Below are 25,091 nucleotides of genomic sequence, written 5' to 3' on the forward strand. Positions count from 1 at the left end.
CCTCCTCAGGGGCATAGCTGTTAGTGAGGCATAGCGCAACAAAGCTATTGATTGCTACAACCTAGGTATTATCCCAAACATAGGGCTACGATATGGCCACAAGTTTGTCCAGAGATAGATGAGGAAAGCTTTATGAACACTTGCCATGAATTCTCATGTGACAAATAAGCAGTCATGGCCTTGAAACCAGTAAGATAAAGAATTTATTAGGGTAGAATTTCTAAGTGAGTTTTGCACTCCTGTGCACGCAGGTTTCAAGCCCTGCAGCAGTACATGAACCCTGGAAGCCCTGCAGCAGTACATGAACCCTGGATTCACCTCATCCCCTTGGGAGCCCTGCAGTAACAAAGCTGACTAAATATCAGAGGCTGCACTATCTCTGTTGGAATCTATAGTTTTATCACTGAGGAATCACATTCCTACACTGTCTCTTTTACTAATTTTGATGTAAATAGGTCTACAGTGACTTTATGCAAGACTACCAAGCATCTCAGCAGCTAGCGGAGTTGCTAACACAGTCCCAGCAGCCTCGCTAGTACATGTGCTCTGAGAGAAGAAACTTCAGAGTGAAATTTAACTTAATTTAATTTAAATTAATCCTGGCCAACTCCTAAAACTGCAAAAAGACAGGCTGAATACTTGTCGTGCAATGTTTCAGACTGTAATGCAAGCATGAGCTGTGGCTTTTTTTTTAGATAGACTACTCCATGTCTGAAGACAGACACAGCTGTCTATTGACCCACTCAGAAATGATCTCAAGGATATCTACAACAGTAGTTTTGCATCTATTTGGTCATATGTGCAAATGACCCTGCTGAAATGCTACTGGGACTATGCAATGGTCTTCACTAGCTGCTAGGATGCTTCTAAGTCTTGTATAAATACAGAGTTAATGATGATAAAATTGCTGATAAAGGAAAGAACAAGATCCCAGGAGTGTTTATTCCTGAATGATGAGATACTTATCCATCCCAAATTATAGCCAGCTAAAAAACCTGTCCTTGCGATGGGTTTTGACCTGGACAGCTCTTACAGGCAGCCTTGTTGTTTACTAATCAGTGATGAGTCTTGCCAGGAAAATGAGAGCGTAAAACTCGTGCTTTTAACTGGAAACCATCTGTAACGTCTGCTTTTCTGCATCCTTCTGCCAAGGAGAATGCTTATGACCACATGGGTTCGTGCTCTTGTCAAAGCACTGGCAGAGCCCTCCCACAGGATGGTACCTGGGATGACGGCCAGGAACAGGCAGCCCAGATGAACTGAAGAGTTCCTTCAGCATCCCCAGAGCCTGGCCAACCTCATCTACTGGACTCACAAGCTACAGCTGTACTGGTGAGCAAAAATGAGTCACAGAGAAAATGTGAGAGGTGATGTGCACATCTCTGGTGCCACTCCAGATGTTAGTGCAGCTCCTGGAAAGCCGTGGCCTGTCCTGCCCGGTAGGCCCAGCTGGGCAGACAGCATGTGCCAGGGACCAGTGCCCCTTCCTCCTATAATGCAGGCTGCCTCAGCTTTTGTTCCCTCCATAACATCAACTACATGCCCACGTGTTATCCTGTGAAGACCCCGCTCTGATGGGCTCTGTACAGCCTTTGCATTAATGTAGGCGTTTTGAACTGAAGGAAAGCATGCTCAGGTAGCCCCTGTCTGCAGGCCACTGAGGGAGAAGACTTCACAACCAGCTGTGCATCGTCTGACATGCCATGCCGGCAATCCCCAGGCCCTGCCAGCCTCAGCCATCACTGCGAGCCTCTGGCAGGTGGAGATGCTTTGTTCAAATGCCATTGCTACTGCCAGCGATCCGTTTGGGGTGGCTCCCGATGAGGTGCTGCGCTGCAGCTGGCTTACGCCTTGTTCAGCTAAGAGAAAGCAAGGTGCAAGTTGTGTGCTAGTCCTGGCCCTGCCCTCCCCACGAAGCCCTCTGGCTTCCCCGGCACGCAGGGAGAGGGTGGAGACTCCCCGGGGTGACGGAGCGCTGGAGGAGCCCGGCACCTGCTCCTCACCGTTCTGCAGCAGGCGTGATGACACGGGTGGAACTGCCCTGCCCCGCGAGCTCAGCCGGCCATCGGGGCTGCCTTCCTGCACACCACGCTCTTCTCTTCCCTGGCTCCTGTTTCCCTTCCACCTCCTCGGCAGCCCTGCAGCGCTGACCCAGACCTGCTGCTGGTAAGTGAGTCTCTAGCAGCAGTTTAGCCCTTACGCTGAGATAGATTTAACGCAGTGTAGTGGCTTGCTTCCTCGTGCCTGAATTGCTCATGCTGTTATTGCTGAGGAATTAGATTCAGCAGCTGTTTTCCTCCAACAGCCAAGGAAAACATAGTGAAATACTTGCCTACCTTTTCCCAGCTTTTCAAGGGATTTTATTGAGAAATATGTTTTATAAATGGGGGATGAAAGGCTCAAGGCTTAAAGTAAAACCTGTAAAAAGGTAAAAAAAAAAAGAACATTTTGCAGGAACTATCACACTCTAGAGTTTGCCTGTGCATGTTAATGCACTGCAGATAACACATGTGCAAATGCCAGCACACCCAGAGCACTGCTTACTTGGTCCCCAATTAACACACAGGGCTCTTTTCAGAGAAGACAGGTTACAAATCCCCAGTAAATCAGTTGGCAATTAACTTACAGATTGCCTGAATCTCATTATCCTTATTTACCGAAATGGTTTTAATTTCCTGTGTGTGTTCCTGAGAAAGAGGACTGTATGGTCCTGGGCTGGCAGTACTGTTCTTTTTGTGTGCCCACATCCATTCTCTGGCCAGTCTACACCCCTGTAAATGCAAGTGGCTGAAGAGCAAAAAACAGGTACACTTAAAAATTTCTGTGAATTTTTATGTATCGAAAGCCCCAAATGCACATTTGTAGTACGAGCTGCACTGCTTCAGCTTGTAGGTTGCAAGACTAAACTTGGTACCCATTGAATATAAAAGACATAATATGCTCACTTAATTTTGGTTTCTCTGGCAAGTTCAAGTATTCAGAAAAAAGAAAACAAGCTATTTTTTTTAAAGGGTTTGAGCCAGCTTTTTTAGAAAACTCTGCTGAAAGCTCCTTGGGTCTCTAAAACTCTTTCTCCTTATGCAATTTCAACACTTCTTTTCTATAGAGATGTTATACTTTGAAAAACTGCCCGCATTTCAAAAAATCAGTTGAAATGCACTTCTGAATTTTGCCATTCAAAATTTTACTACCACTCCTATAGTATTGTTTTTTCTATTTGAACTGCAAATCCCTCTGGTGCCAAAAGCTTTGCAGGAAGACTGGCAGGAATGTTACTTAGCATTTTATATAGACAATACAACTTAAGGCATACAAATAAGTTTGAAAGACCCCAGGTATGATATTCTGTGGTTCAAGTATGTTTAAGTCAATGAAACTCTGTAGTACATGTTGTTGACATTTTATGGTTTTGTTCAGTGCCTCTGTGTATGTAGAGAAAATGAGACTTTCTACTTTACAAGCCTCAGAAGAATACGCAGGAAAGTGGCTGTGTTGAGAGCTTCATTTTCTGTGCATTGAAACATTGGGCAAAGAGATTTCATGATAGTTTTTAAGAAAGGAGTTTCATTTTGCCATTAATAAAAGGTTAAATCTCAAGATCCATTACTTTGCCGTCCTCACTAAATTTTCTGAGACTCTCTCTGAAGAAAAGGTTTTTCTATTAGGCTTGAACTGAAATTGATGCTGAAATCAGTGGCAATAAAAATGTTTTAGAAAGATTCTGGGAAACAAATGAAACTTATAAAATTCCCAAAGACTTCATAAATTTTATATTTAGCTGATGCAAAAATAATATATTGTACCCAGAGTCGATATGATGAGGATATGAAATATTTTATATTAACGAATATTTCTGAATACAGAAGGCAATGCATATTGTCACTGAATCTTCTGCTCATTTCTGATCTGAAGTAGATATACAAATACTCTTTTTGTGCCATTCACAACGAATTCTAGGAAACTTCATTTAAAGAATTGTAGTCTGCATAGAAATTTATTTGATTAACATTCATCATGGTTGTTTCTTTGACCTGCACATGCTCTGACTTAAAATGTTTCATTGCTGTATGTCACATTAAATACAATCATTATTTTTTTTAAACAAGGCTTAAAGCAATATTTTAAAAAATCCATTCCCAAGTAGCAATTGCAAACAGCTGACAATTTTATTAGCTGTAAAGGAGCATGCACCTGTATTCCTAAGGTGAAGTTTATTGCTAGATCAGAAATGGAAAGTTTGGTTTGTAAAATACCAAACTGTTTATCTCACTGCAAGTACTTACCCCACAGTGGGGGGAAAAAAAAGGTTTCCAAAAAAGAAAAGCAAATCAAAAGCCTAACTCTAGCACACAGGCATTATTTCTGCTGTTAACCCTTCATCTTCTCTCAGCACGCTGTCAGCCAGGATCCAAATTGGCACTCTGGGAGGTTTCCATGAGCCACCCAGGCAAAGCCATGTGTTCCCCAGCCTCATGTTGGCAACAGTTCTGCTCGGAGGGAGAAGCTCTGGGTTATGGGACTTCCCAAGGCTCCTTCCCACCAACATGTCCAGAGCCCTGTCATTTTGTCATCCCAAGGAGCTGCTGTGACAGAGTCCTTGCGACAGCTATGGCCCTTTGAGAAGGGAGACAGCTAACACATTTCCTAGAGCAACTGATAAGTAACCGTTCCAGTTTCAAGTGAATGTGTATTCCGCAGTTTCTTTCTGCCATACATTCTAGTAGCTCTGAAAGTGTAAAACGCTATTTTCAGTAGTAACTTAATATCTGAAATAGTTTGTTTTTTTTTTACTTTGATAAATGGGGTACGCCCACAAATACACCTTTCCCTGAGGGGGCAACCATCAGGAGTAACGGAACAAACCTGTGTCTTCCACCTACAGCATCCCATCCTGTCACTGCCAGTAGCACAGGTGCTGCAGCCACAAGGGGCCATGCCAATTTACACCAGAGGTCCAGCTAGAACCAAACCCAGCCTCTAATCACAGCTGCCAGTAACCAACGCCTTGGCAAGGGGCAGCATCAAAGAATGCTATTTTTCTCTGGCAGATTTGGGCACCCGGTGGGTATCAGGTCTCCCTAAACCGGAGGTTTCCTGCTGAAAGCTTGTTAAATAGTCACTGAGGGACTGTCTCTGGATACACCTCTATCTATGGATATGGTTAATCCTTCTCACAGCTGATTTCTTTATCTAGCTTCTGCAGTGTTCTTTGCAAAGATGTTTACAATCTAATCAAAACTCGATTGGTAAATTTAAATTTAACTTTGGCATACTGTCTGCTCTTAAGGACAAAGGTAGTGTGAATCTGTATTTATGGAAATAGTTTCTGATCCTGGGCTTATTGTCTGCCAGTTGAATTCAGTCTGGAAGATACAATGTTTCATTCCAAGTTTGAATTTCAATGAAAAGTTTGTTTTCTAAAGAGCGTTTCTGAAATTTTAGTGCAAGTGCTGAGTTTTTATGATTATTTTTATGCTAGGTTTTTATGATAGTCTTTGGAAAAAAAAACAACAAACCCAAACGAAACAAAGAATTTAACTATTCTGTTGATAATGCCTGAGGTCATACTCCACCTCACTCTCCCCCATTTGCTCATAACATTACATCAGTAATACTGAAACATTAAGCTGAGAAAAAAAATATCTGATTAAGTAAAATACAGATGCAGTGATATGTCAAGGTTAGAGCCACATTGTCTTCTGAAGAATTCTGCACTCCTATCATGCTGCTGGTTATCCAACAATTTAAGGGATTTTGTAATGTCTATCTGTGGTGTTGACTCAGTGGTTGAGTATTTGGTACCTTGCTGGGAATGCTAGCAAACATCTGCTCAGTGTACTGTGAGACTTGAAGGGAAAAGTTTCCACTGTGGTTCTGAACATACATCTCTACTTTACCAAACCATCCTTTCAAATGGCAGTGATTGATGTGCAGCCAGATTAGCCCAGAAACTACTATATAAAGAGCCTTATAAAATTAGCTGTCCTCCTGCAGGTCTTCTCTAGCACAAGCAGAGAAGAGCATAGGCAGTTTCTCAATAAAAGGCCTCCAGACTCTAAATGTTGCACATTTAATTGATGTTCAACTTACTTAAAATCCATTTTAGCTTAAATTAAAGCTAGTCCCATTATAACTATATTTGCAACGGTTTCTTTTAAGTGTAGAAAAATTTGGCCCAGATTACTACTGATTACTAAAACGTTAAGACCTGACATTTTTGCCAGCACAGAAGACTACAGCTTTGTCAGAAGAGGCAAGCTCGGGCTAGATTTGGGGTAGCATCGCGGGGAGACAGATGAACCAGCCTTTACTTGCAGATAGGCCTGTTGCTGAGAGTAGGGCTTCCAGCAGTGTCACTGCACTGATAGCCAGAAAGGATAGTTCAGCTGGCTGTCAAGAAACCTCAGCAAACTGACAAGGTAAGGACTTGGGTTTTTTATGTGACCATATGACTGTGTTAGTTTAAACGGCTTTTTTTGCGAGGGTCCTTTTGTTAGCTGCTCTCAAATTCATTCAGCATGTCTGAAACAGTCTCGTTATTTGCCTTGTTCCTTGCTGCAAGCACTATAGCTGTGTTAAGGTGCGGGAGGGATCATCCCAGAGCTCCTAGCTGCTTATCTCGCCTCTTGGTTCCCATGAACTACTGCATTACTAACATTTCCCCTATTGACAAAGTAATTAGGCTCTGATGAGTCAACACGATATATAAAGAGAGGTTACAGCTCCTACCTCCCACCTAAATGACCCTTGTGTCACTTAGGAAGCACAAAGGGGACAAAGGTCTGCATGCCCAAGGGACAGCTGGGGATGCCCCAACAGTGCAGGTGGATGGCTCACAGGCAGGAGCCTGGCTGACAAGGGAGGTGAGATAACTTTAATTATTCCACAACAACCTTCTAGTTTTTACGTAGAAAGCAAATCCAAGGAAGATAATTACTGGGCAGCAGTGTCAGTTCCCATGTTCCTATACCCTTAGCAAAAGTGTTTTGATTAAAAAAATAACCCAACAATTTTCAGCTTTTGTTAGGGTTGTGCAGGAGCCCTAGAGGTAGGAGTATCTTCACTTTCAGTGTACACCTTTTAAAGAATATCTAATGGGCAAACTCTAAGCGCAGTCAAAACTCAAAAGAATTCTGACAAAGCGGCTGGGCAGAAGGCCAGGTCCTTTTGGACCTCAGTACTTTTGAGCTGATCTTTTAATGAGTCACTTGTTGTACCTGTGGTTTCCAACAAGCGTGCAGTTTATGTACAGGCCTCCCTGCCAGGGGCAGTCCTCCAGAAAGAGCATAATGCCATGCTAATGCCTGCTGTGAGAAGTACCTACTTCCTCGTACTGGGAGAACAGATGCAGTTGGTGCCCTTGGCCAGGTGCTGCTGCAGGGGGCTGCCAGGGGGGTGTCTGTGAGAAAGGACCTGCAGCTGCCCCACGCCAGACTCAGCTGCCTCCAGCTGATGCCAGCAGACCTGCCACTGGCCAAAGCCAAGCATGTCAGCAAGGCTGGTAGTGCCTTTCTCAAAACCTGTTTAAGAAAGGGTGAAAGACGCTGCGCAGCATCTGTGAGAGAGGAGTGAGAAAATGTGGGAGAAACAGCCCTGAAGTCACCAGGGCCAGTGAAGAAGGAGGGGGAGGAGGTGCTCCAGGCTCTGGAGCAGAGAGTCAGCAGACAGAGCAGCTGGGTGGGCAACTGGTGGCCAGCCAAGGTCAACCTGCCACAACAGACCATCAGGATAGAGGGAGACTCTTCTATCTCCCTAACACTGCCTGTGGTGTGCAGCAATGTGGCAGACCCAGCTCCCCATCAGATCTGGTCACCCCAAGGTCTGCGCCCACAGGACCCAAACTTCCTATCTGAAAGAGGGAGACATAGATGGACATCTGCAAGGCTCAAAGTAGGTCCAGTGCTGAACACTGAACCCAACAGGCACATCTTACCTCTCCATGCCTACAAATCTCTCTCCTTCCTGTTTTTTTCATTTATAGAGGGGAAAATGGCAGAAGGCCAGCCACACCTAAGTATTCAGATGTCAGACTTGAATACAAATGGCATCCCCAGCAGAAATCAGTCTTCTCCAGACTTAGCCAGCAGGGGAGGAAGCATATTAACTTTCCACAACATCTGCTACCATGTGAAGATGAAGACTGGGTTCCTGTGTCATCAAAAAACAACCGATAAAGAAGTCTTGAGAGAAGTCAAGTAGGTATTTAAACATCTCTTCAGAGTACGTGTATGTTTTGTTTCTGTCCAGACAGTTGAGCCCACTGATGTCACTGAGCCACTAAGCACAATATACAGCATTTGATCAAGATTTAGAAAAATTGTATGTATGTATGGTTGTTTTGTGTTTGCTATCAACTGTGCTTAAGCTTCCTGCTGGCCCCAGTGGTCCTCAGTCATTAGCGCTGAGCCTGTGCAAGTGACAGGTGATGCTGCTGGGTGCCGTTTCCCCTCGACCCGGGGGGGACAGACAGCCTTCCTGGCTACAGCACAGGGGCACACGAGTCAGCTGCGGTCGTTTCACCCTGCCTGGCAAGTCTCCCGCTGTGCCATGGTGTTCAGCTGAGGTACCAACAGCCTGCCCTCAATAGTTGCGTCTCCTTCACTATGGTGGCCTTTGGGAAGGTTAGTTTCAGGTGTTTTGACATAAAATGTTTAAGATGGTAATATAAAGGAGGGTTAGGTTAACTCTGAAGAGATGTAAAGTTTTCTCTTTGCTTTTTTCCCCATGTTGAATGCTACTGCTGTAAAGGACTCGCATCGTTATAGCCTTTGTTCAATAATCTATGCATAAGGCTTGCCCATTCATAGTTCAGTAGTTAAGCTAAGTGGCAAGTACTCATACAATATGCCATTGCAAGTCACCTGTGACTTTCGCCTCCCTAACTCCAATTTCTACCATAAATTTTCACCCTTTTGTGTTGCTCTGTCTGTCCTGCTCATTACCCATGCAATTTCCACACCTCCTAAACATGAGTTCTTAAAATCTTTTCTACTTTCCTCAAGAGCCATACATTATGGTAACTCAATTGACTGACGCTGGTCACTTGCAGTGGTGTGAGCAGAAGGCCCCTTTTGTGAAGACCAACATTTAACACACGTGATGCTTTTCCCTTGTAGAAAAGGCAACATCTGCATTTTTTTTGTTACATATTGGTTTTTCATATTAAAATCACATATAACATATGTATAATGTGTATGCTTCTTAATCTGTGGAACCATACATTTCCACAATAAGAAATTGAAGGAATAAATATATGCATCAGGAAAAGCAAAACCGAGCCTCCAAGGCTGCATGTCATTAGACCACAATAACAGCTGTACTGGGCCAGACCCACAGCCAAGTCCTCAGATTGCTGATACCTGGATTGCTGATAACAACCTGTACCGGAGTGCAGTTCAAGGTAAACCTGGTATCATAACACATGGTCAGCATTTGTATGTGCAGTGCAATTCCTGTGCACACCAAAGCTTGTCAAGTGCAGGTTTTAGGGGCTAGTTAAGAAAAATAGCAGCGATGCTTTCACATGCTCCAGCAAAAAGATAAAACCCCCAGGCAGCAGTATTTCCACATACCGTATCATTTCTATAGCACCTTTTCCCCAAATACTTCAAAACCTTTTCTATCTGACTTTGGATTTCCCCCCGTGGCTTAAAACCAGACACTGAGAAACTATCAACGGCAGTTTCTGTAAGAAAAAGAAATCCCTAGTATGTTCTTTCCACAGGGAACATTAATGTTTCTAAGAGAATACTACCTTTAGAACTGAATGTGGTTAAAGCAAGTGTGTGCCTCCCTTCTAGAGATCCATGGGGGCAAAAGCATGCATACAGGTTTTGCTATATTTTGCTCCAGTTTCTGTGTTGTCTTCATTATATAGATTAGTCCTTCTTGAATTAGGAATAAAAATTAAGGTGGAATTTGACTGATCACAAATATTGTTTGCAGTCAGGCAGCTTCATTAATTCCAAAATCAATGGGATGCGGAAGGTAGCCCTACAGATAATGTACACTAGCCTACCAGATGAAACTGTAAGAGAGATAAAAACACCGTATCTATTTTGTTAAACCTATTTTGTCTTACAGTGGCATCATGAGACCAGGGCTGAATGCAATTCTGGGACCCACTGGCAGTGGCAAATCTTCGTAAGTGCCCCCTTTGCCCTACACAGAAATTACACCAAGGAGAAAATGAACCTGCGCGTATTTAGCAGTAAGGGATAATACTTTCAGGGAAAGATTTCTTTTTCATTTCTGTCTGTGCAAATCTCCCTGGTTTCTGAGAAGTACCTGAATTCAAAAAAGACAATCAGCGTACATGACAAAGATGTAATTCCATTATAGTCTGCACTTTCCTGATACATGATGTTTATGTATCATTCTAGGTTAAATTATTGAATGAATGGACATAAATGCCCTATGAAATTGCACAGATCTCACTTCCTTAGGAGACCAGGACAAAAGAAACGCAGCCCTTGAAAGTTGCTGGGGGTTTTCTAAACTGCAAATGTTTAACATGAGGTGGTTTCACGTAGGTGTTCGTTCCATGAACTGGGTTTGTGGTTCAGAGACCTTACCTCCTGCATGCTCATCTGACAAAGTAACCAACTTTTCTCCTAGTCTGCTTGACATTTTGGCTGCAAGGAAGGATCCCCATGGGCTTTCTGGTGACATTTTGATCAATGGAGCTCCTCAGCCTGCCAACTTTAAATGTACCTCTGGATATGTAGTACAGGTAGGTAATTTTTATCACTTTATGGATTTTATTGTCCCCTTCTGACTGCAGTTGTAAGAAGTTGCTGCCGTGTTGCAAGTACCTTGCTTTGATCCAAGAACCAAGGCTGATGCAGTAGCAACTCTCCACACATCCACCCTCACTGGGAAAGAGTCTCTGCTTTGTATCTGAGCCTCTTAATGCTCTACAGTTGGTGGGAGCAGGCACTTTGGACCCCTCCTTGTTCCCCACCTGGGGGAACAGCTGTAGGCTACCAATACACATAGAGTATTTTCCAAGTATGATGCTTTCTGGTGATACACAGCTTGCACCTCCGCTTGCCCAGAGACAATGTCACTAGTTGTGTTCTGGGAGAACCTTTTTCCTGCCAGGGTGGGTTAGGGAGAAAGACATGTAGAGACAAAAGGGAAAATGCATCCCTCTTTTCATATCTTTCCCCTTGCCACTACCCATGCTCAGCAGCATGCTTGCAGTTTATTGAGACCTGAAGAAGTGCACTTATGAAAAACCCTTATAAAAGCGCAGTCAGCATGTTACAGAAAAGGTAGTGTCTTAAAACACATAACTCTCTCAACTTGCTACATCTGACAGATCTCTTTTGAAAGAGGCAAACAACTAATATCTGAAAAACCTAGTCTCCTTCCTCTTTTGCTGAAAAAAGCTTGGAAAACGTTTGCCCTTTCCCACACGGACCTAACCTCTCTTTTCCCTCCTTCTCTTCTGCCTGCTCTTATCCGCGGTGAGCTGAGACTGCATTAACAAATGCACAGTGATAGTGACCTGAGCTATAGCTGCTCCTTAGGTCCCTTTAGCCCTTCAGTATCTCACTCAACACCTCCAAAAAACTGAATAAGGTAAGAATACGTGAGTGATAGCTTTGAATATGTTGCTATTTATGCATTTTTGGTATCATGCATGATGGAGGATGTGCCTATATTTTGTTGCTTTATGAATAAAGGTAAATATAATTACGTGCATGAGATCAACTCTCTGCTGACACGGGCACTGAAGATGTGCCTTACCACATGTTCTGGCAGTTGCTACTGTCCCTCTGCATGGAAGGACAACATAAAACACAGGTAGATGCAGTTCTCGGAGGACAAAACCAGAAATTGCTAACTAAGCATCAAGTATCTACTTTTCTTTTTTTAAAAAAAAAATTAAGGATGATGTGGTGATGGGAACCCTGACTGTAAGAGAAAATTTGAAGTTCTCAGCAGCACTCCGTTTGCCGAAGTCAGTGAAGGAACAGGAAAAAAATGAACGTGTGAATCAGATCATCAAGGAGTTGGGTTTAAGCAAAGTGGCAGATTCCAAGGTAAGGCCTGCAAATATGATCCTTAAATCATGAACAAATCTTAAGTGCTTTATTTAATTAACCAAATGGCTTAGCATGACAGATATAAAAAAAAGTAAAATCAAACAGACTTTCAGTAATACAACAGTTATTAAAACTTCTGTATGAGGATCTGTACAGACTGCACTGATACTGCAATATACTATTACACTGTGGGGAAGGGGAAAAGTAGTCTGTGGTTGGAGAAAAAGAGAACATCTCAAGCAATAATAATGTTACAAACCAGCCTATGTGTGAGGTAACATCTACATCTGTACCTGAGAGTAGGGTCAAAACTTCTTACAACTCCTCCCAAATGCTGCCACATCTGTAGGACGTTGTTCACTCAAGTATTTGTTATCTGGCCAAACAAGACAAGTTTCTTATTTTGTGGCAGGTTGGCACCCAGTTCACTCGTGGGGTGTCCGGAGGAGAGCGGAAAAGGACCAATATTGGGATGGAGCTCATCACAGATCCTGACATCTTGTTTTTGGATGAGCCAACTACAGGACTCGATGCCAGCACTGCTAATGCTGTTCTACTGCTACTGAAAAGGTGATGGCCTTGGAAACAGCCTCCTGTTTTCACCACTCAATTCTGCCACATTTCAGTTGTATCTAACTTACATTACAGTTAAAAGGAGCAGACAGGGAAATCGGACATGTAATTGTTTACCAGCGAGCCAAGGCTGCAAAAGGGGTAGGAAAAAGGCTGTATGCATTCTCTTGCTTCAAAGCAGCTGCTCACAGCAGTACACAGAGCAGCTTGCACGAAGTGTGTGCGTGCCAGGGCTGCTATTTGTCCATGATGGCTGCCAGAGACAGCTTCATTTACTGGCATCCCTGCCTGTGCCAGAAAAGTGATAGAAACCTCTGTTGTGCAGTATGGTAAGGGGCTTGATTTTAATATGGATGGTAGATAGGACACAGCTAGCTGTTCCCCCATAACAAAATCTTAGGCCTATCTTTAGGAAAACAAGCACAACACACTGTTCACAAATTTCACATAATTTTGCGTTGACTACAAGCAGAGAGAACTCAAATGCCTCTCTCCAGGGCTTTCTGTTTGCATCAAAGTCTTCTGAGGACCTTCCCCTCCAACAACCTTCCCAGCGAGAGGGAACTTCCTTTTCTCACACAAACACTATAAATATGACCTGAATAATTTTTTTTTCTTTTTCTTTTCCCTTTCCCTCTCCTTTCTCTAGCACTCCAAGTTAATCAAACTTAACCAAGGCTTAACTGAACTTTCAAATTCTCTTAAATGCTTGTTTTAAATTCTCTAAATACTGAGTCGACTTGCAAAGCTAACGCCTCTGTTGTTCTTCACATGCAGGATGGCAAAACAAGGGAAAACAATCATCTTCTCCATCCACCAGCCTCGGTACTCCATATTCCGCCTGTTTGACAACCTAATGCTGCTGGCTGCGGGGAGGGTGCTGTACCACGGGCCTGCTCAGCATGCCATCGAGTACTTCCAGTCTATCGGTGAGCACAGCTCGCAGCGGGGCCGACTACAGCAGCATCTCTAGCTCACCCTAACCTGAATACAATGCCAAAAGCACTTGATCAGAATGTGACACTGTGAGCATTATTTTAACAGACTAAGCTTTTCTCTTGGTGTTCCACCTCTGAACCCATATGTGGGTTTGGATGAGAGGGCTGACCTCTAGCTGACTGTTCCTGGGTGCATCTTAAGGAGACAAAGCTCAGGCTAGGGTTGAGAAGGGCACATCGCCAGCTATCACCTTGCTTTCACTGACAGAGCTGTTTGGCAGTGCCGTTCAGCTCTTGGGTATGCACGGACCTTGTGAAGCCCGCAATGCTTATGGTGCAGGGTGCTCAATGGGCACAGTGGCGTGGCTGTGCTCATGACGGCCGTCTGCCAGTCACGCAACCACCATTTAGGGCTTGTAATGCTGTCACTGCAGGCTATGAGTGTGAGCCATACAACAACCCTGCTGACTTTTTCCTGGACATCATTAATGGAGACTCCACTGCGGTGGCAATGAGCAAGACCAATGAAATTAACACAGGTATGAAAAGCAGAGGTGAGTGAAATGACCATAACATGTTATCTTGCCAGAAGGTGTCCAGCACAACACAGAAAAATTACTCACAGGTGTCAAACAACCAATAACTGTGTGTGCAAGTGTATGGTTATTTGTATGTATGAGAGTATTAGGCACTGCTGATCCATGTTGCTTTAGAGGGGAAAAGAACCCCAAAATCACACCATTCCTAAATCCTTTTAGTTTAAACATGGAAAATTATTTGCATAACCTGAAATAAGTACCAGATTCACCTATAGCCCTACTATATTAAATATTCCTGTCTATGCAAGAATAGTTTGCCTCTCATAAATGGGTATTTAGCAATTTATCATTGCTATCCATTTCTACATAAATGGACCTGCATACTTTTGTGTCACACTAAAATCACAAGATGTTACAGGTGAAATAATATTTTCCTGTGTTGAAGTTATAATGTTTGGGAATATAAGAAACTATTTTGTTACCTCTCAGCACAGAGAAAGAGCTTCTTTCATCTCTGAGGCAAACCAACTGAAGTCTTGTGTAAGCAGAGACGCTAAAGCAGGACATTGTTCCAGTTAGGGACATAATTCGATGCAGTTATGACCTGTATTTTTTACCTAATGGAATGGTTTATCTGTTATGAAATTACTGTTTTCCTTCCTCCGAGTAGTACGGGAGGAAGGGGTAGAGATAGGGGACCAGTGTTTTCCTGATGCTTCCCTGAAGTTGTGGTAAGGCAGAAATTATCCCCAAACTAACAAATCAAATCTCACCTACGTTCAGTAGCATGCTTTTTCATCCTGTCTGTTGCTACTAATTAACGGCACGCTCTCTTCTCACATGAATGAAAAGGGAAATGAAGAAATGAATATGCTAAAGTTTCACTGTATCTTTACCAAAAAAGCAACCAGCATTTTACAGAAATGCCAACTGTGTTCAGGGCCTGAATAATATTATAGCTGGCAACACACGTTGTATTTGTCATTGGAAAAGCACACACTGGACTACAGTTGAGAGAGAAAAAAAGGAACTCCTGCTAGAAATTTATGACGGGTTCAAAAGTTTGATTGAAGCAGACATGTGCAGGATTACCTGGATCTAAAAGTCTGGGAGGCCTAGGATTATCTCACCAGATCTGCAAAACAGATCACCTACAGAAACCTAGGGGGAAAAAAAATGGCTTTTTGATTAGAAGTCAGATTCCCACCAGTTTGAAACTTCACCGGCAGACAAGGGTTTACCTAGTCAGTCTGCTGTGAAGCTGCTGCCTGCGGGTCATGTTGCAAAGACAAACACAGAGGTTTGGTCTTATTTATAACTGACTCTTTTGAATTACATGCTACAGGACTGAGTGCAATGAATCACTGGAACTAAATGTTTGTACTAATTCTTCTGGTTTGTTAGTAACTCTCCCACCCCAAACATAACTCTCCTTGGCTTAACTCCTAAACAGTCTTCCCATCCGTTACAGAAATGGTTGTATTTCTTTTTAATCTCTTCAGCAGAGAGCACTGAAGAATGCACTGAATATGATAAAACCTTGGCTGAGAAGTTAGCAGAAAAATATTCCAACTCTGCCTGCTACCAAGAAACAAAAGCAGTATTGGAAAATATTTCTTTGGGAAATAGAAAGAAAACAAAAGCAGTTTTCCGACAAATCACGTACGCCAATTCCTTCCTTCATCAGCTGAAATGGGTGTCCAAGCGCACATTCAAAAATCTGGTAGGAAACCCTCAAGCTTCCATAGCTCAGGTGACGTTATTTGTATCTATCCTTTTGTGGTGTATGTCGAATTTATTTCACTCCTGTATTAGATAAGTCATTGGGATGATTTTGTCTCTTGATATTTTGACTGCAGTAAGCATGTGAAAAAAGTGTTTGGGGTCTAGAAATCTGATTCACTAGAAGGTGTCCTGAATGCTCCCAAATGAGTAGCATGAGGGACCGTTCAGCAATTACTTTTGGTCTACTGAAAGACTTTGGGAGGCAAGATCTTTTCCAGCAAGGTATTCTGCTGCTCCTGGCCAGGAGCAGATTACCTCCCGAGCAGTTTCACACATTTGCTCGAGAACATTCTTCAGATTTGGCTTTAATTGTCCAGGCTTGGCTGTGGGGTTTGGCCTCAAATCTTCTTCCCTACTAGGGAAAATTAACAGACTACATTTGCATACTTAATTAAACTTCAGCACACAATGAAGTGCTGGCAGTTGGCTCAAGTGTAAAAATATTTTCACAGTCTCGGAAGGTGTGTGTCATTTGGTCGCTTGATTGTTCATAATGGCGATGATGTCTTCCGGAGGTGTGATGAAGGCCCCAATAGGGTCTAACACCTGCCACAAAAGATGAGCATGTTCTACATGACTGGCCTTGTTAGGGCTGCTTTTTCAGAAGAATCAACGCCAAAATTGTTGATTTCTTCAAAGCTGTACATTGCCTTCAAAAATAAAGAATGCCTGGCTGACCTCTGCAGAATGACTAATCCTCAGGAATCCCCTAATTCACAGGCCAAACTCTGCTGTCCCAGCAACACCAAAACTCCCACTGCAATTCTCAGCAGTTCTAGAGGAGGCAATAGAAAACCTGGTCTAGAGCCAGGGGTATAAATTATCTTCATCATGGTTAATATAAGAGTGAACAAATGGCCAGTGTGGAGGGGAATGAGTCCAGAATCCCCGATGTTAAAAGGCTTTGAGTGTGTGTGTGTGTGTGTCTGTATGTTGAAACTGCAGAGATCCTTAATAATTGCTTTGTAAAAGCTTGACCTTGTGACAAGAATTAGAGTCCCAAGGATCTTGTAATACCCCAATGTTAATGGTCCTGACTTGTTTCTCACAATCTTTTCTATCTCCCCACCCTCATTAGGGGTGGATTTTACAAGCATTCTTTTAGGGGTACACGGCTCATTAAGGCTTTTTTCATTAATCTGCTCCAAATTGGTCTTGATATGATCCCTGGTTTCCACTGCAATTGGCTTAGGAGCTGAATTATCCCTGACATTTGCTCCTTTTGGCAGGACCTTAGCGATAGGGTACCGTGGATCAAGGTGTTTATGGTATTACAATTCATGCATTGCTCACACTTAAAAATGACAGAACTGCCTGACACCATCAGTTTTGCTGAGATTTTTGTCATCTGCATTTAGCATTAAAAAAGTGTGATGTTCACATTTCAGTCTTTTAAATTATATCCTTGGGACAGATGGTATCTTTGCTTTTTAAATTGTGTTACAGACTGCAAATCTCAGTACACCTATAGCCCGATGGTAGTATCTCACTCATGTTAAAAAGAATCCCATAAATAAAATGTGTGATAGACTGTGAAGCATGAAAATAAACTGTCAACCCCAACCTGGCAGTCAGGAAAGACTGCTTTTGGTTATAAATAAATATAAATAAAATAGCATTGAGATGGCACCAGAGAAACCCCTGCAGAAGTGCTGCACTGAAGAGCTGCAGTCTGCCCTAGAGCTGACCCTTGTCACTGACAGCAGATGGAGATCCTGTCTCCAGGAGGATGAACGGAGGGGGGTATCGTTAAGGAGAGAGGAATGATGTTGCAATACATCATCAGTTAACTTACTCATGATATCCAAGCATGGTTGAAATAGTGGTGGGGGGAAGGAGCTTGGCTGAGGTGCACATGATGCTGGGGTTCCTCTGGGGAAAGGTTTTGTTGCCTCTTTCCAACCTGCCCCACCAAGCCCCTGCTATCATCCTTCTCCTATTACTGGTGCCAGCACCTTCCCGGCACTGCCAGAACAGTTCCCTCCAGTCATAGATCTGGCCAGGCTGAAGGTCTGGGAAAAGCTGTGACACTGCTGCAAGAGTGTGCCTCCTGCCAGTGCCCCCACTGAACAGTGAGCAGCAGCTGAGGCTCCTGTACTGTCCCTCCATTCTAGCCACCCCAGTGCCATGCCTGCGTGAGGCAGCAGCGACTGGCCGCTGCCGAAGGCAGGTGGCTCTGGGGACCTGCTGTGTCTCACAGACGCCTCTTGAAGGATACTGTGGCACAAGAATCAAAGTACTGCTATGCTGCAGGTTGCTAACCGCCCCATCGACTCCCTTCTCAGCCTGGATAGCTGTTCTCCTTTATGAAAATGCTTCCTATCAATCTACACTCACCTGCTACACATTTAAAAAACCTATTGAAGCTTTGAAAGCAGTAAGAATAACACTTCTCCTCTTCTTTTACGTTTAGCTGTGTGTTACAGCCTTCCTGGGACTGGTTGTAGGTGCCATTTTCTTTGGACTTAAAGAAGACTCTGCTGGACTACAAAACAGGTTAGTCAGTTTAGGTAACGGATACCAAAAAATTTGATACAGATCCCTTGTTGTTGCGGTAGGGTGATGAACAGCTTGGAGGCTGAGAAGGAACCCGTAAGCTCATTAGGAAATATATCCACCTCTTTAAAGCCAGTGCTTTTCCTCGCATCAGTGGGTAAGGCCAAGCCTATATTAGTGACTTCAGAGTGAGGATGTTCTTCTGCCTCTAGGAAGGTCCCTGCAGAACTGAGAGGGGGATGCAGCTCTGCCCTGCCATGCTGTAACCTAGACAAGCAGTCTAAATGAAGTGAGTAACACTACTACTGTAGGATGACATTATTCAGTGCCAGTCAGGTTGCTGAACATGCTGAAGAGCAGACATCACATTAAAAAGGCTTAATTCAGCATGGCAGCATTTTAACTTCTTTTCTGCAAAGACTTCCCCAAGATAAAAAGATTAAAGATTAAAATGTACACACTTGGCTACATAAACCTGGGTAACTAAAGCTTTGATCTTGCAACTGCTTCTACATACACACTTGAAGTTACCAACAGTAAGTCAGAAGGTGCATCTAAAGCTAGATTTTAAAAATTATCCTTGTCTATGTATCATTCTGACAGCTGTATGTACATGACCTGAGTCATGCAACTAAGAAAGCTCTGGGTTCTTAGTCTTGAAACGTTTCATACCTTTTACTTAAAAACGGCCCAGTTTTAAACTGGCTATGAAAGTGTGAAGTCAAAGCCTTAAATTTTAGTGGAAAAGGTGAAAACAACTTCTTACATTGCTTATTCAGCTCCTCATAGTTTGCATCAGAAACATGCCTCCCAGACTAAGAATTTTCAACTTGTCAGGAAACTACATTAGAAAAAATAAGGAAAAATCTGTTCATTTTCTGTCCTTTGACTGCATCGGGGAACTTGCTATTCCTTGCATCAGGAACATGCTATTCTTGCATGCAAATAACAAATACTGCCTGTACCACATCTGCTTCAGGCTTGTTACGGAGTCAGACTTGTAGCCAAGCCTTTTCCTGTGGAACTTGGGATGGGAGGTCACATACTGCCCAGCTCCAGGCATTAAAGTTAGATTTCTGTATGCTGCAGTGGAAACTACGTTTATATCACATTTTTAATAACAGCTTGCTGGTTTGCTTTTTGTAGAGTGGGTGCAATGTTCTTTCTGACCACCAACCAGTGTTTCAGCAGCATCTCAGCTATTGAACTCTTTGTAGTGGAAAAAAAGATATTTATGTAAGTAAAACATACAAAAAGGTTGTCAGGGACTGCTGTTAGAGAGTTTGTTTGTTTGCCCTGCTGTACCTAATTGTCATTTAAATGTACCTACTACAGAGTTTTCAAGTTACTTCATTGTTAGTCCTCATTGCAAAAGTAGTATTTTAGTCTGTTAGTAAATTGTCTACAAATCCCTAAAATGGTGCTTACAACTGCAGACGGCTCAGGGTTGAAAATTATTAACTTATGTAGTAAAAAACCCCTGAATAGTCAATTTAGGTATTGATTAATAAGCTTGTGACTTGCTAGTGAGGACAGTAAATACTATCTAACTGGATTCTTTAAAGCTATGCAGATTACACTGTACAGAAAAGGAAAATTATTTAAGTTGTACCCTTGCTCTCTGTTTTGATGATACGACACATATATTTACTAAAAATTATGTGCACAAGTATCCATATTCATTTGCGTATGAAGATGGCACCGTTACTATAGTATGTGGCTGACTGGACATTTGCATTACAACCTAACCACGGAAGAATTCTTTTTTTACCCAGTTTGAGCTAAAATTTGTTTGCCTCCAGCTGAAAATAATCTTACTGTTTTTAAGTGATTAAATTTGTAATATGCTGTTCATGTTTCTTTGTTCCAGACATGAATATATCAGTGGGTACTACAGAACATCTGTGTATTTCATCTCAAAGCTACTGGCTGATTTAATACCCATGAGGACTCTACCAAGCATCATCTTCACCTGCATAATTTACTTCATGTTAGGCAAGTATGGTCTCCTACAGCCCCATTACAACCTGAATAAATCAACAAGGCATGTGCATATAGATGTGCATGTATACAGCTATATTTATATAGGCTGAAGGACTATTATTATTAGCAGGCGGTGGTTACTGTGCATGCTTTTAGCACACCATGCTGTTTACTGAAAAGACACACTTTCAAAGATTTAAGCATTCATGCCAGAATCTGTGATGTCTGATCTCCACTGTCCCCAGAAGCAAGTGTGTCATAATCATTACTGCATAGGTGTGATTTATTCCTTTTCATTTATGGCCATCTTAGCTTCTGGTCACTTTAACAAGACACTTTTTCCATCCTTGCAAGAACACTCATCAAAGGAAAAGTTTTGTTTTGAGAACTTAATATTGTGTAAATTAATATCAGCCTGTTCTTTTTGGTGAAATGCCTTCTGGTTAGTGAGCAGAATTTGAAAACTGCTGGCACCAAATTTTACAACCCTAGAACACCTTCAAATGTTATCCCTAAAATGTGTCCCGGGGCAGACCATTTTCTTAGGGTAAGGTTTCAGATCACTCCATCCTTTTGGGATAATCCACAAGCTTGAAGGTGCAAGCAAAATTTAAAATAATCACGGTTTGCTTTGGTCTGAGTTTTTTTCCCTAAGGAGTAGGAAACAAGGCTGCATCAGCAAGAGGCTCTCAGATTGGGAGACTGGAGCAAGACAGACCTTGCTACCAAATCCATAGCCACCAAAAGGCCACTAAGTCCATTAGGAGAGCTCTCTGCTGCCAGCAAGTGAAATGTACAACTACTGCAAGTGCATGAGAGATTTCTCTTTTGATAGACAACGTGAAGCCTTCACCTTGGACTGTGGGGAGTACAGTACTGTAACTTATACCCATTCTGATATCTCCAGTGTTACAGTGGTTACAGGCAGACTACTTACTCATCCTCACCTCTGCTGACAGGGCATAGACATAAGGGCTGTCACAAGCCTCACTGCAGGCTTGCGTCTCAGTGATGTAGCCTGTGCTGTCAGACAAAAGGTGCTCGGTAGGCAGGATCCACTACGTAAGTCAGGATAGCGTTCAGGTTAGGGTAGAGCTGTGCAAGGATCATACTGAAACCCTTCTTGTTCTGATCTTTAAGGTTTGAAACCAACAGTAGAAGCCTTCTTTACAATGATGTTTACCCTTATGATGGTGTCCTACACAGCCACTTCTATGGCGCTAGCCATTGCAGCAGGACAGAGCGTGGTCGCTGTAGCAAACCTGCTCATGACTATCACATTTGTTTTTATGATTGTGAGTAGCATTATTCAGTTTTCTAGACTGAATCCTGAAATCCTAGAAATGCTGAGATCTAGAAACCCTACAGCACAGAGTTCAGCTGAATTCTGCAAAAAGACTGTGGGGTCAAGCATGTCTAACATCCTGATTTGTCCGATTTGAATATTCTGATATTCTGGGCTTGAATATTCTGATTTGTCCTTTTAACTTACAAGGACCAGAGGGCTGGGTGTGAGGGGGAGGGATGGTGGTTCCTCTGCCCCCTTCTCTGTGGCTCTGGCAGCCAGCCTACTGCCTGGAAAGCAGAAATACAGCCTAGAGCTACATCTTGTTCACTCTCCTTTAGCTTTGCCAAAGACAAATTTGGCTGCCTGAGGACATGACCTGCAGCCTCCTGCTCTCTGAGGCCATGACCGTAGTTGCCCTCCTCAGCTGCAGAGCCAGCCATCGGGCATGTTAGCAACAGGCAACACACAAAGAGCTACGGCTGGAAGGCAGGCACCATAAACAATGAGGCAGCGCTGAACTTACAGCCAAACCCACGTTGCCTCAGACTTGGGGCACACAAGCAAAACTGAGTGCACACCTCCTGCAGCTCCACACACCCCAGCAACAGCAGACAGTTCATGTGGGACCCACAGATGGGAAGCATCCAGGTTTAATGCATGTTTAAATTTTATCTGTTTAATGCAGATTTAAAGCAATCCTAGTTACTCATTTTGGGAGAAGGACCACATGGGGTTATGGCCCAAAGCTGGGTAACAAATGACTCCTTCCCTCTCCCCTGTTCCTCTACTGAAAGAGTTTCTTCCTCTAGAAATGCCTTCCCACTCATTTTAATCTGAAGAAGCAGAGTCAAGAGCTAAAGAACACATGGTAACAGCATGTAATTTGTAATTGTTGTTGTTGGGGCTTTTTTGTAATCCTTGCTTCTAGATTTTCTCTGGGTTGCTGGTCAATCTCACAAGCATCGTGTCTTGGCTCTCCTGGCTCAAATACTTTAGCATCCCTCAATACGGAATGACAGTAAGTGCTGTGTGTTCCTGTGTGCAGACTTGGAAAAGATTTGCTAGAAAGGATGTCTTTACTCATGATAAAGAAAACATTATGGGCTAATAGGCAAAAAAAGATAAGCTAATTAAATTCGGCAACCTCAGAATGTAGTGCAGTATCTTGGAACAAGAAAGGCTTCTCATCAGCCGGCACCCACTGCTCCTTAGAAGAGCTCATTTCTGTAACCTGGAAACACCTAATATGAGCGACACTAAATAACTACATCCGTTGGAATGCAGCTGGACAAAACTGATACTGAGTAAAGAACAATGTTATCCCTAAAAGACAATTCTTTTTTCCATCATTCAAACAAAAACTTGTCAAGCTAAAACTTTTCTCCTCATTTTTGCTAATTTAAGTCAGGGCGATGTTTCACAGAGAAATTTGGGTTTTAACATGTCTATGCAGAAGTAGTCTAGTTGGGGGAGGTGTTAAAGGCTGGTGATGCACCACACATGCATTACAGGGTGTGGACTGCACACATTCCTCTCTTACAAGAAAAAGAATGTGCTGCTCAGTTAAAAAAAATGGGGATTTGGCCAACATAATAAACAGTGATACCATCATGTTTTTAGAATAAATTTGAATGTAATTATATCTCCTCTTGTTCATGTATCTTTCGGTTTACCTACTAATTTCTGTTGTCATTGTTTCTTTTATTTGAAAAGGCTTTACAAATCAATGAATTGGCTGGCCTGAACTTTTGCAACATCACTAACAACACAAACCTAATCAGCAATTACAACTATCAACAGATAAACCAGTCGTAAGTATTTTGGTATATTAAAATAAATCCCTGTCCTGGTTTCAGCAGGGATAGAGTTCATTTTCTTCATAGCAGCTGGTGGAGTGCTGTGTTTCGGATTTGATGTGAGAATGATGTTGCTAACACACTGATGTTTTTAGCCACTGCTAAGTAGTGTTTATACTAAGTCAAGGACTTTTCAGTTTCTCAGGCCCCGCCAGTGAGAAGGCTGGAGGGGCACAAGAAACTGGGAGGGGGCACAGCCAGGACAGCTGGCCCCAACTGGCCAAAGGGGTATTCCATGCCATGGGACATCATGCTGAGTGTATAAACTGCAGGGAGCTGGCTGGGGCCTGCCCACCACTGCTTGGGGACTGGCTGGGCATCAGTCTGTGGGTGAGGAGAATCTGTATAGTCCATCACTTGCTTTCTTTTCTTCCCTCCCTTTGGATTTTGTTCCTCTCCCCTTCTCCCTCCTTTTCATTGTAATTGTTGTTCTTGTTATTTTATGTTATTTCAATTATCAAATTGTTCTTATCTCAACCCACAAGTTTCACCTGTTTCCCAATTCTCCTCCCCATCCCTCTGGAGGGAGGGGTGGGGAATGAGCAAGCAGCTGCATGGTACTTATTTGCCAGCTGGGGTTAAACCATGATAATACCACCACCAGTAATTAATCTGTTTGTGAGATACCCACTGAAGACCAGCAGAATCTGTGAGTTCTTCTATGGAAAACTAAGTTTTGACTGGGTTTTTGCATTCTGTCTGCAGAGAACATTCTATTTATTCTACTTATTGTCATGTTTAGTATTTATAACACTAGAAATATCTGGCATTATGCCTCCCATTTTCTTTAAACTGCATTTACTGAAACACAGACACACAAACTACAATTATACAGCCTCACAAACCCCATTTCAGCTTCCTACAGGAAACTGATTGTAGCTACAAGAAACATTTACAAACAGAAAATAAAATAGTAACATACAGCTGGTGTTTGCCTGGCTTACTATAGACATGAAATCACACTACAACTTCTAGGGATCTTCCTAGATACTTCAGACTGACAAAGCTTATATGCATGTGTATTTATCCATAGGTTGTGTACTGGAGATGAATATCTGAAAAATCAAGGAATTGATGCGAGTAGCTGGGGCCTGTGGCAGAACCACCTGGCTCTTGCCTGCATGACAGTAATATTCCTTACCATTGCATACCTGAAACTGCACTTCATGAAGAAGTTCTCTTAAAACCAAAATGAAAAATGCATTTCCTACTGTTCAGTAGTTCGATAAACCATCTGTGCAATTGACTTTACTCTTTTTTGAGACCTTCCTTTGTACTTTTGATTGCACAAGTCAACAATGTGAATGCCATCCTTGTATATTAAATAGTATTAATGCACTTTGCTGAAATGTCTAGCATGCCTCAGCTCTCTTTGCCATAAGAAGTACGCAACTATTTATTTCTTCAAGAGACTACTCATTCTTTCTGCATGTGCTAGCTATGAATTAGTTAAATATTAGTTTCATTGTTAAACAGCTTAACCCCTCCCAAAAAAATGGTTCCATACTTTAATTAGCACTTACATTTGCTGGCAAGTAATTCAGTCCAAAGTGATGGTTATCAGGACACCGATGCAGTCC

General features: G+C 42.7%; 1 protein-coding gene across 1 annotated transcript; it reads left to right on the forward strand.

Annotated features, from left to right (window-relative positions):
• Positions 1 to 9,831: 9,831 nt before the first annotated feature.
• On the forward strand, positions 9,832 to 23,489 carry ABCG2 (ATP binding cassette subfamily G member 2 (Junior blood group)). Its single transcript, XM_055700958.1, is given in 13 exon segments — positions 9,832 to 10,296; positions 10,298 to 10,732; positions 11,898 to 12,050; positions 12,466 to 12,623; positions 13,404 to 13,555; positions 13,999 to 14,103; positions 15,606 to 15,856; positions 18,302 to 18,384; positions 19,531 to 19,620; positions 20,255 to 20,379; positions 21,508 to 21,662; positions 22,584 to 22,673; positions 23,369 to 23,489. Coding segments are annotated over 13 exon segments (2,007 nt in total). The 5' UTR covers positions 9,832 to 10,188; the 3' UTR covers positions 23,471 to 23,489.
• Positions 23,490 to 25,091: the final 1,602 nt, after the last annotated feature.

Source organism: Falco cherrug, chromosome 1 (assembly GCF_023634085.1).
Source record: "Falco cherrug isolate bFalChe1 chromosome 1, bFalChe1.pri, whole genome shotgun sequence".
NCBI classification, from domain to species: domain Eukaryota; kingdom Metazoa; phylum Chordata; class Aves; order Falconiformes; family Falconidae; genus Falco; species Falco cherrug.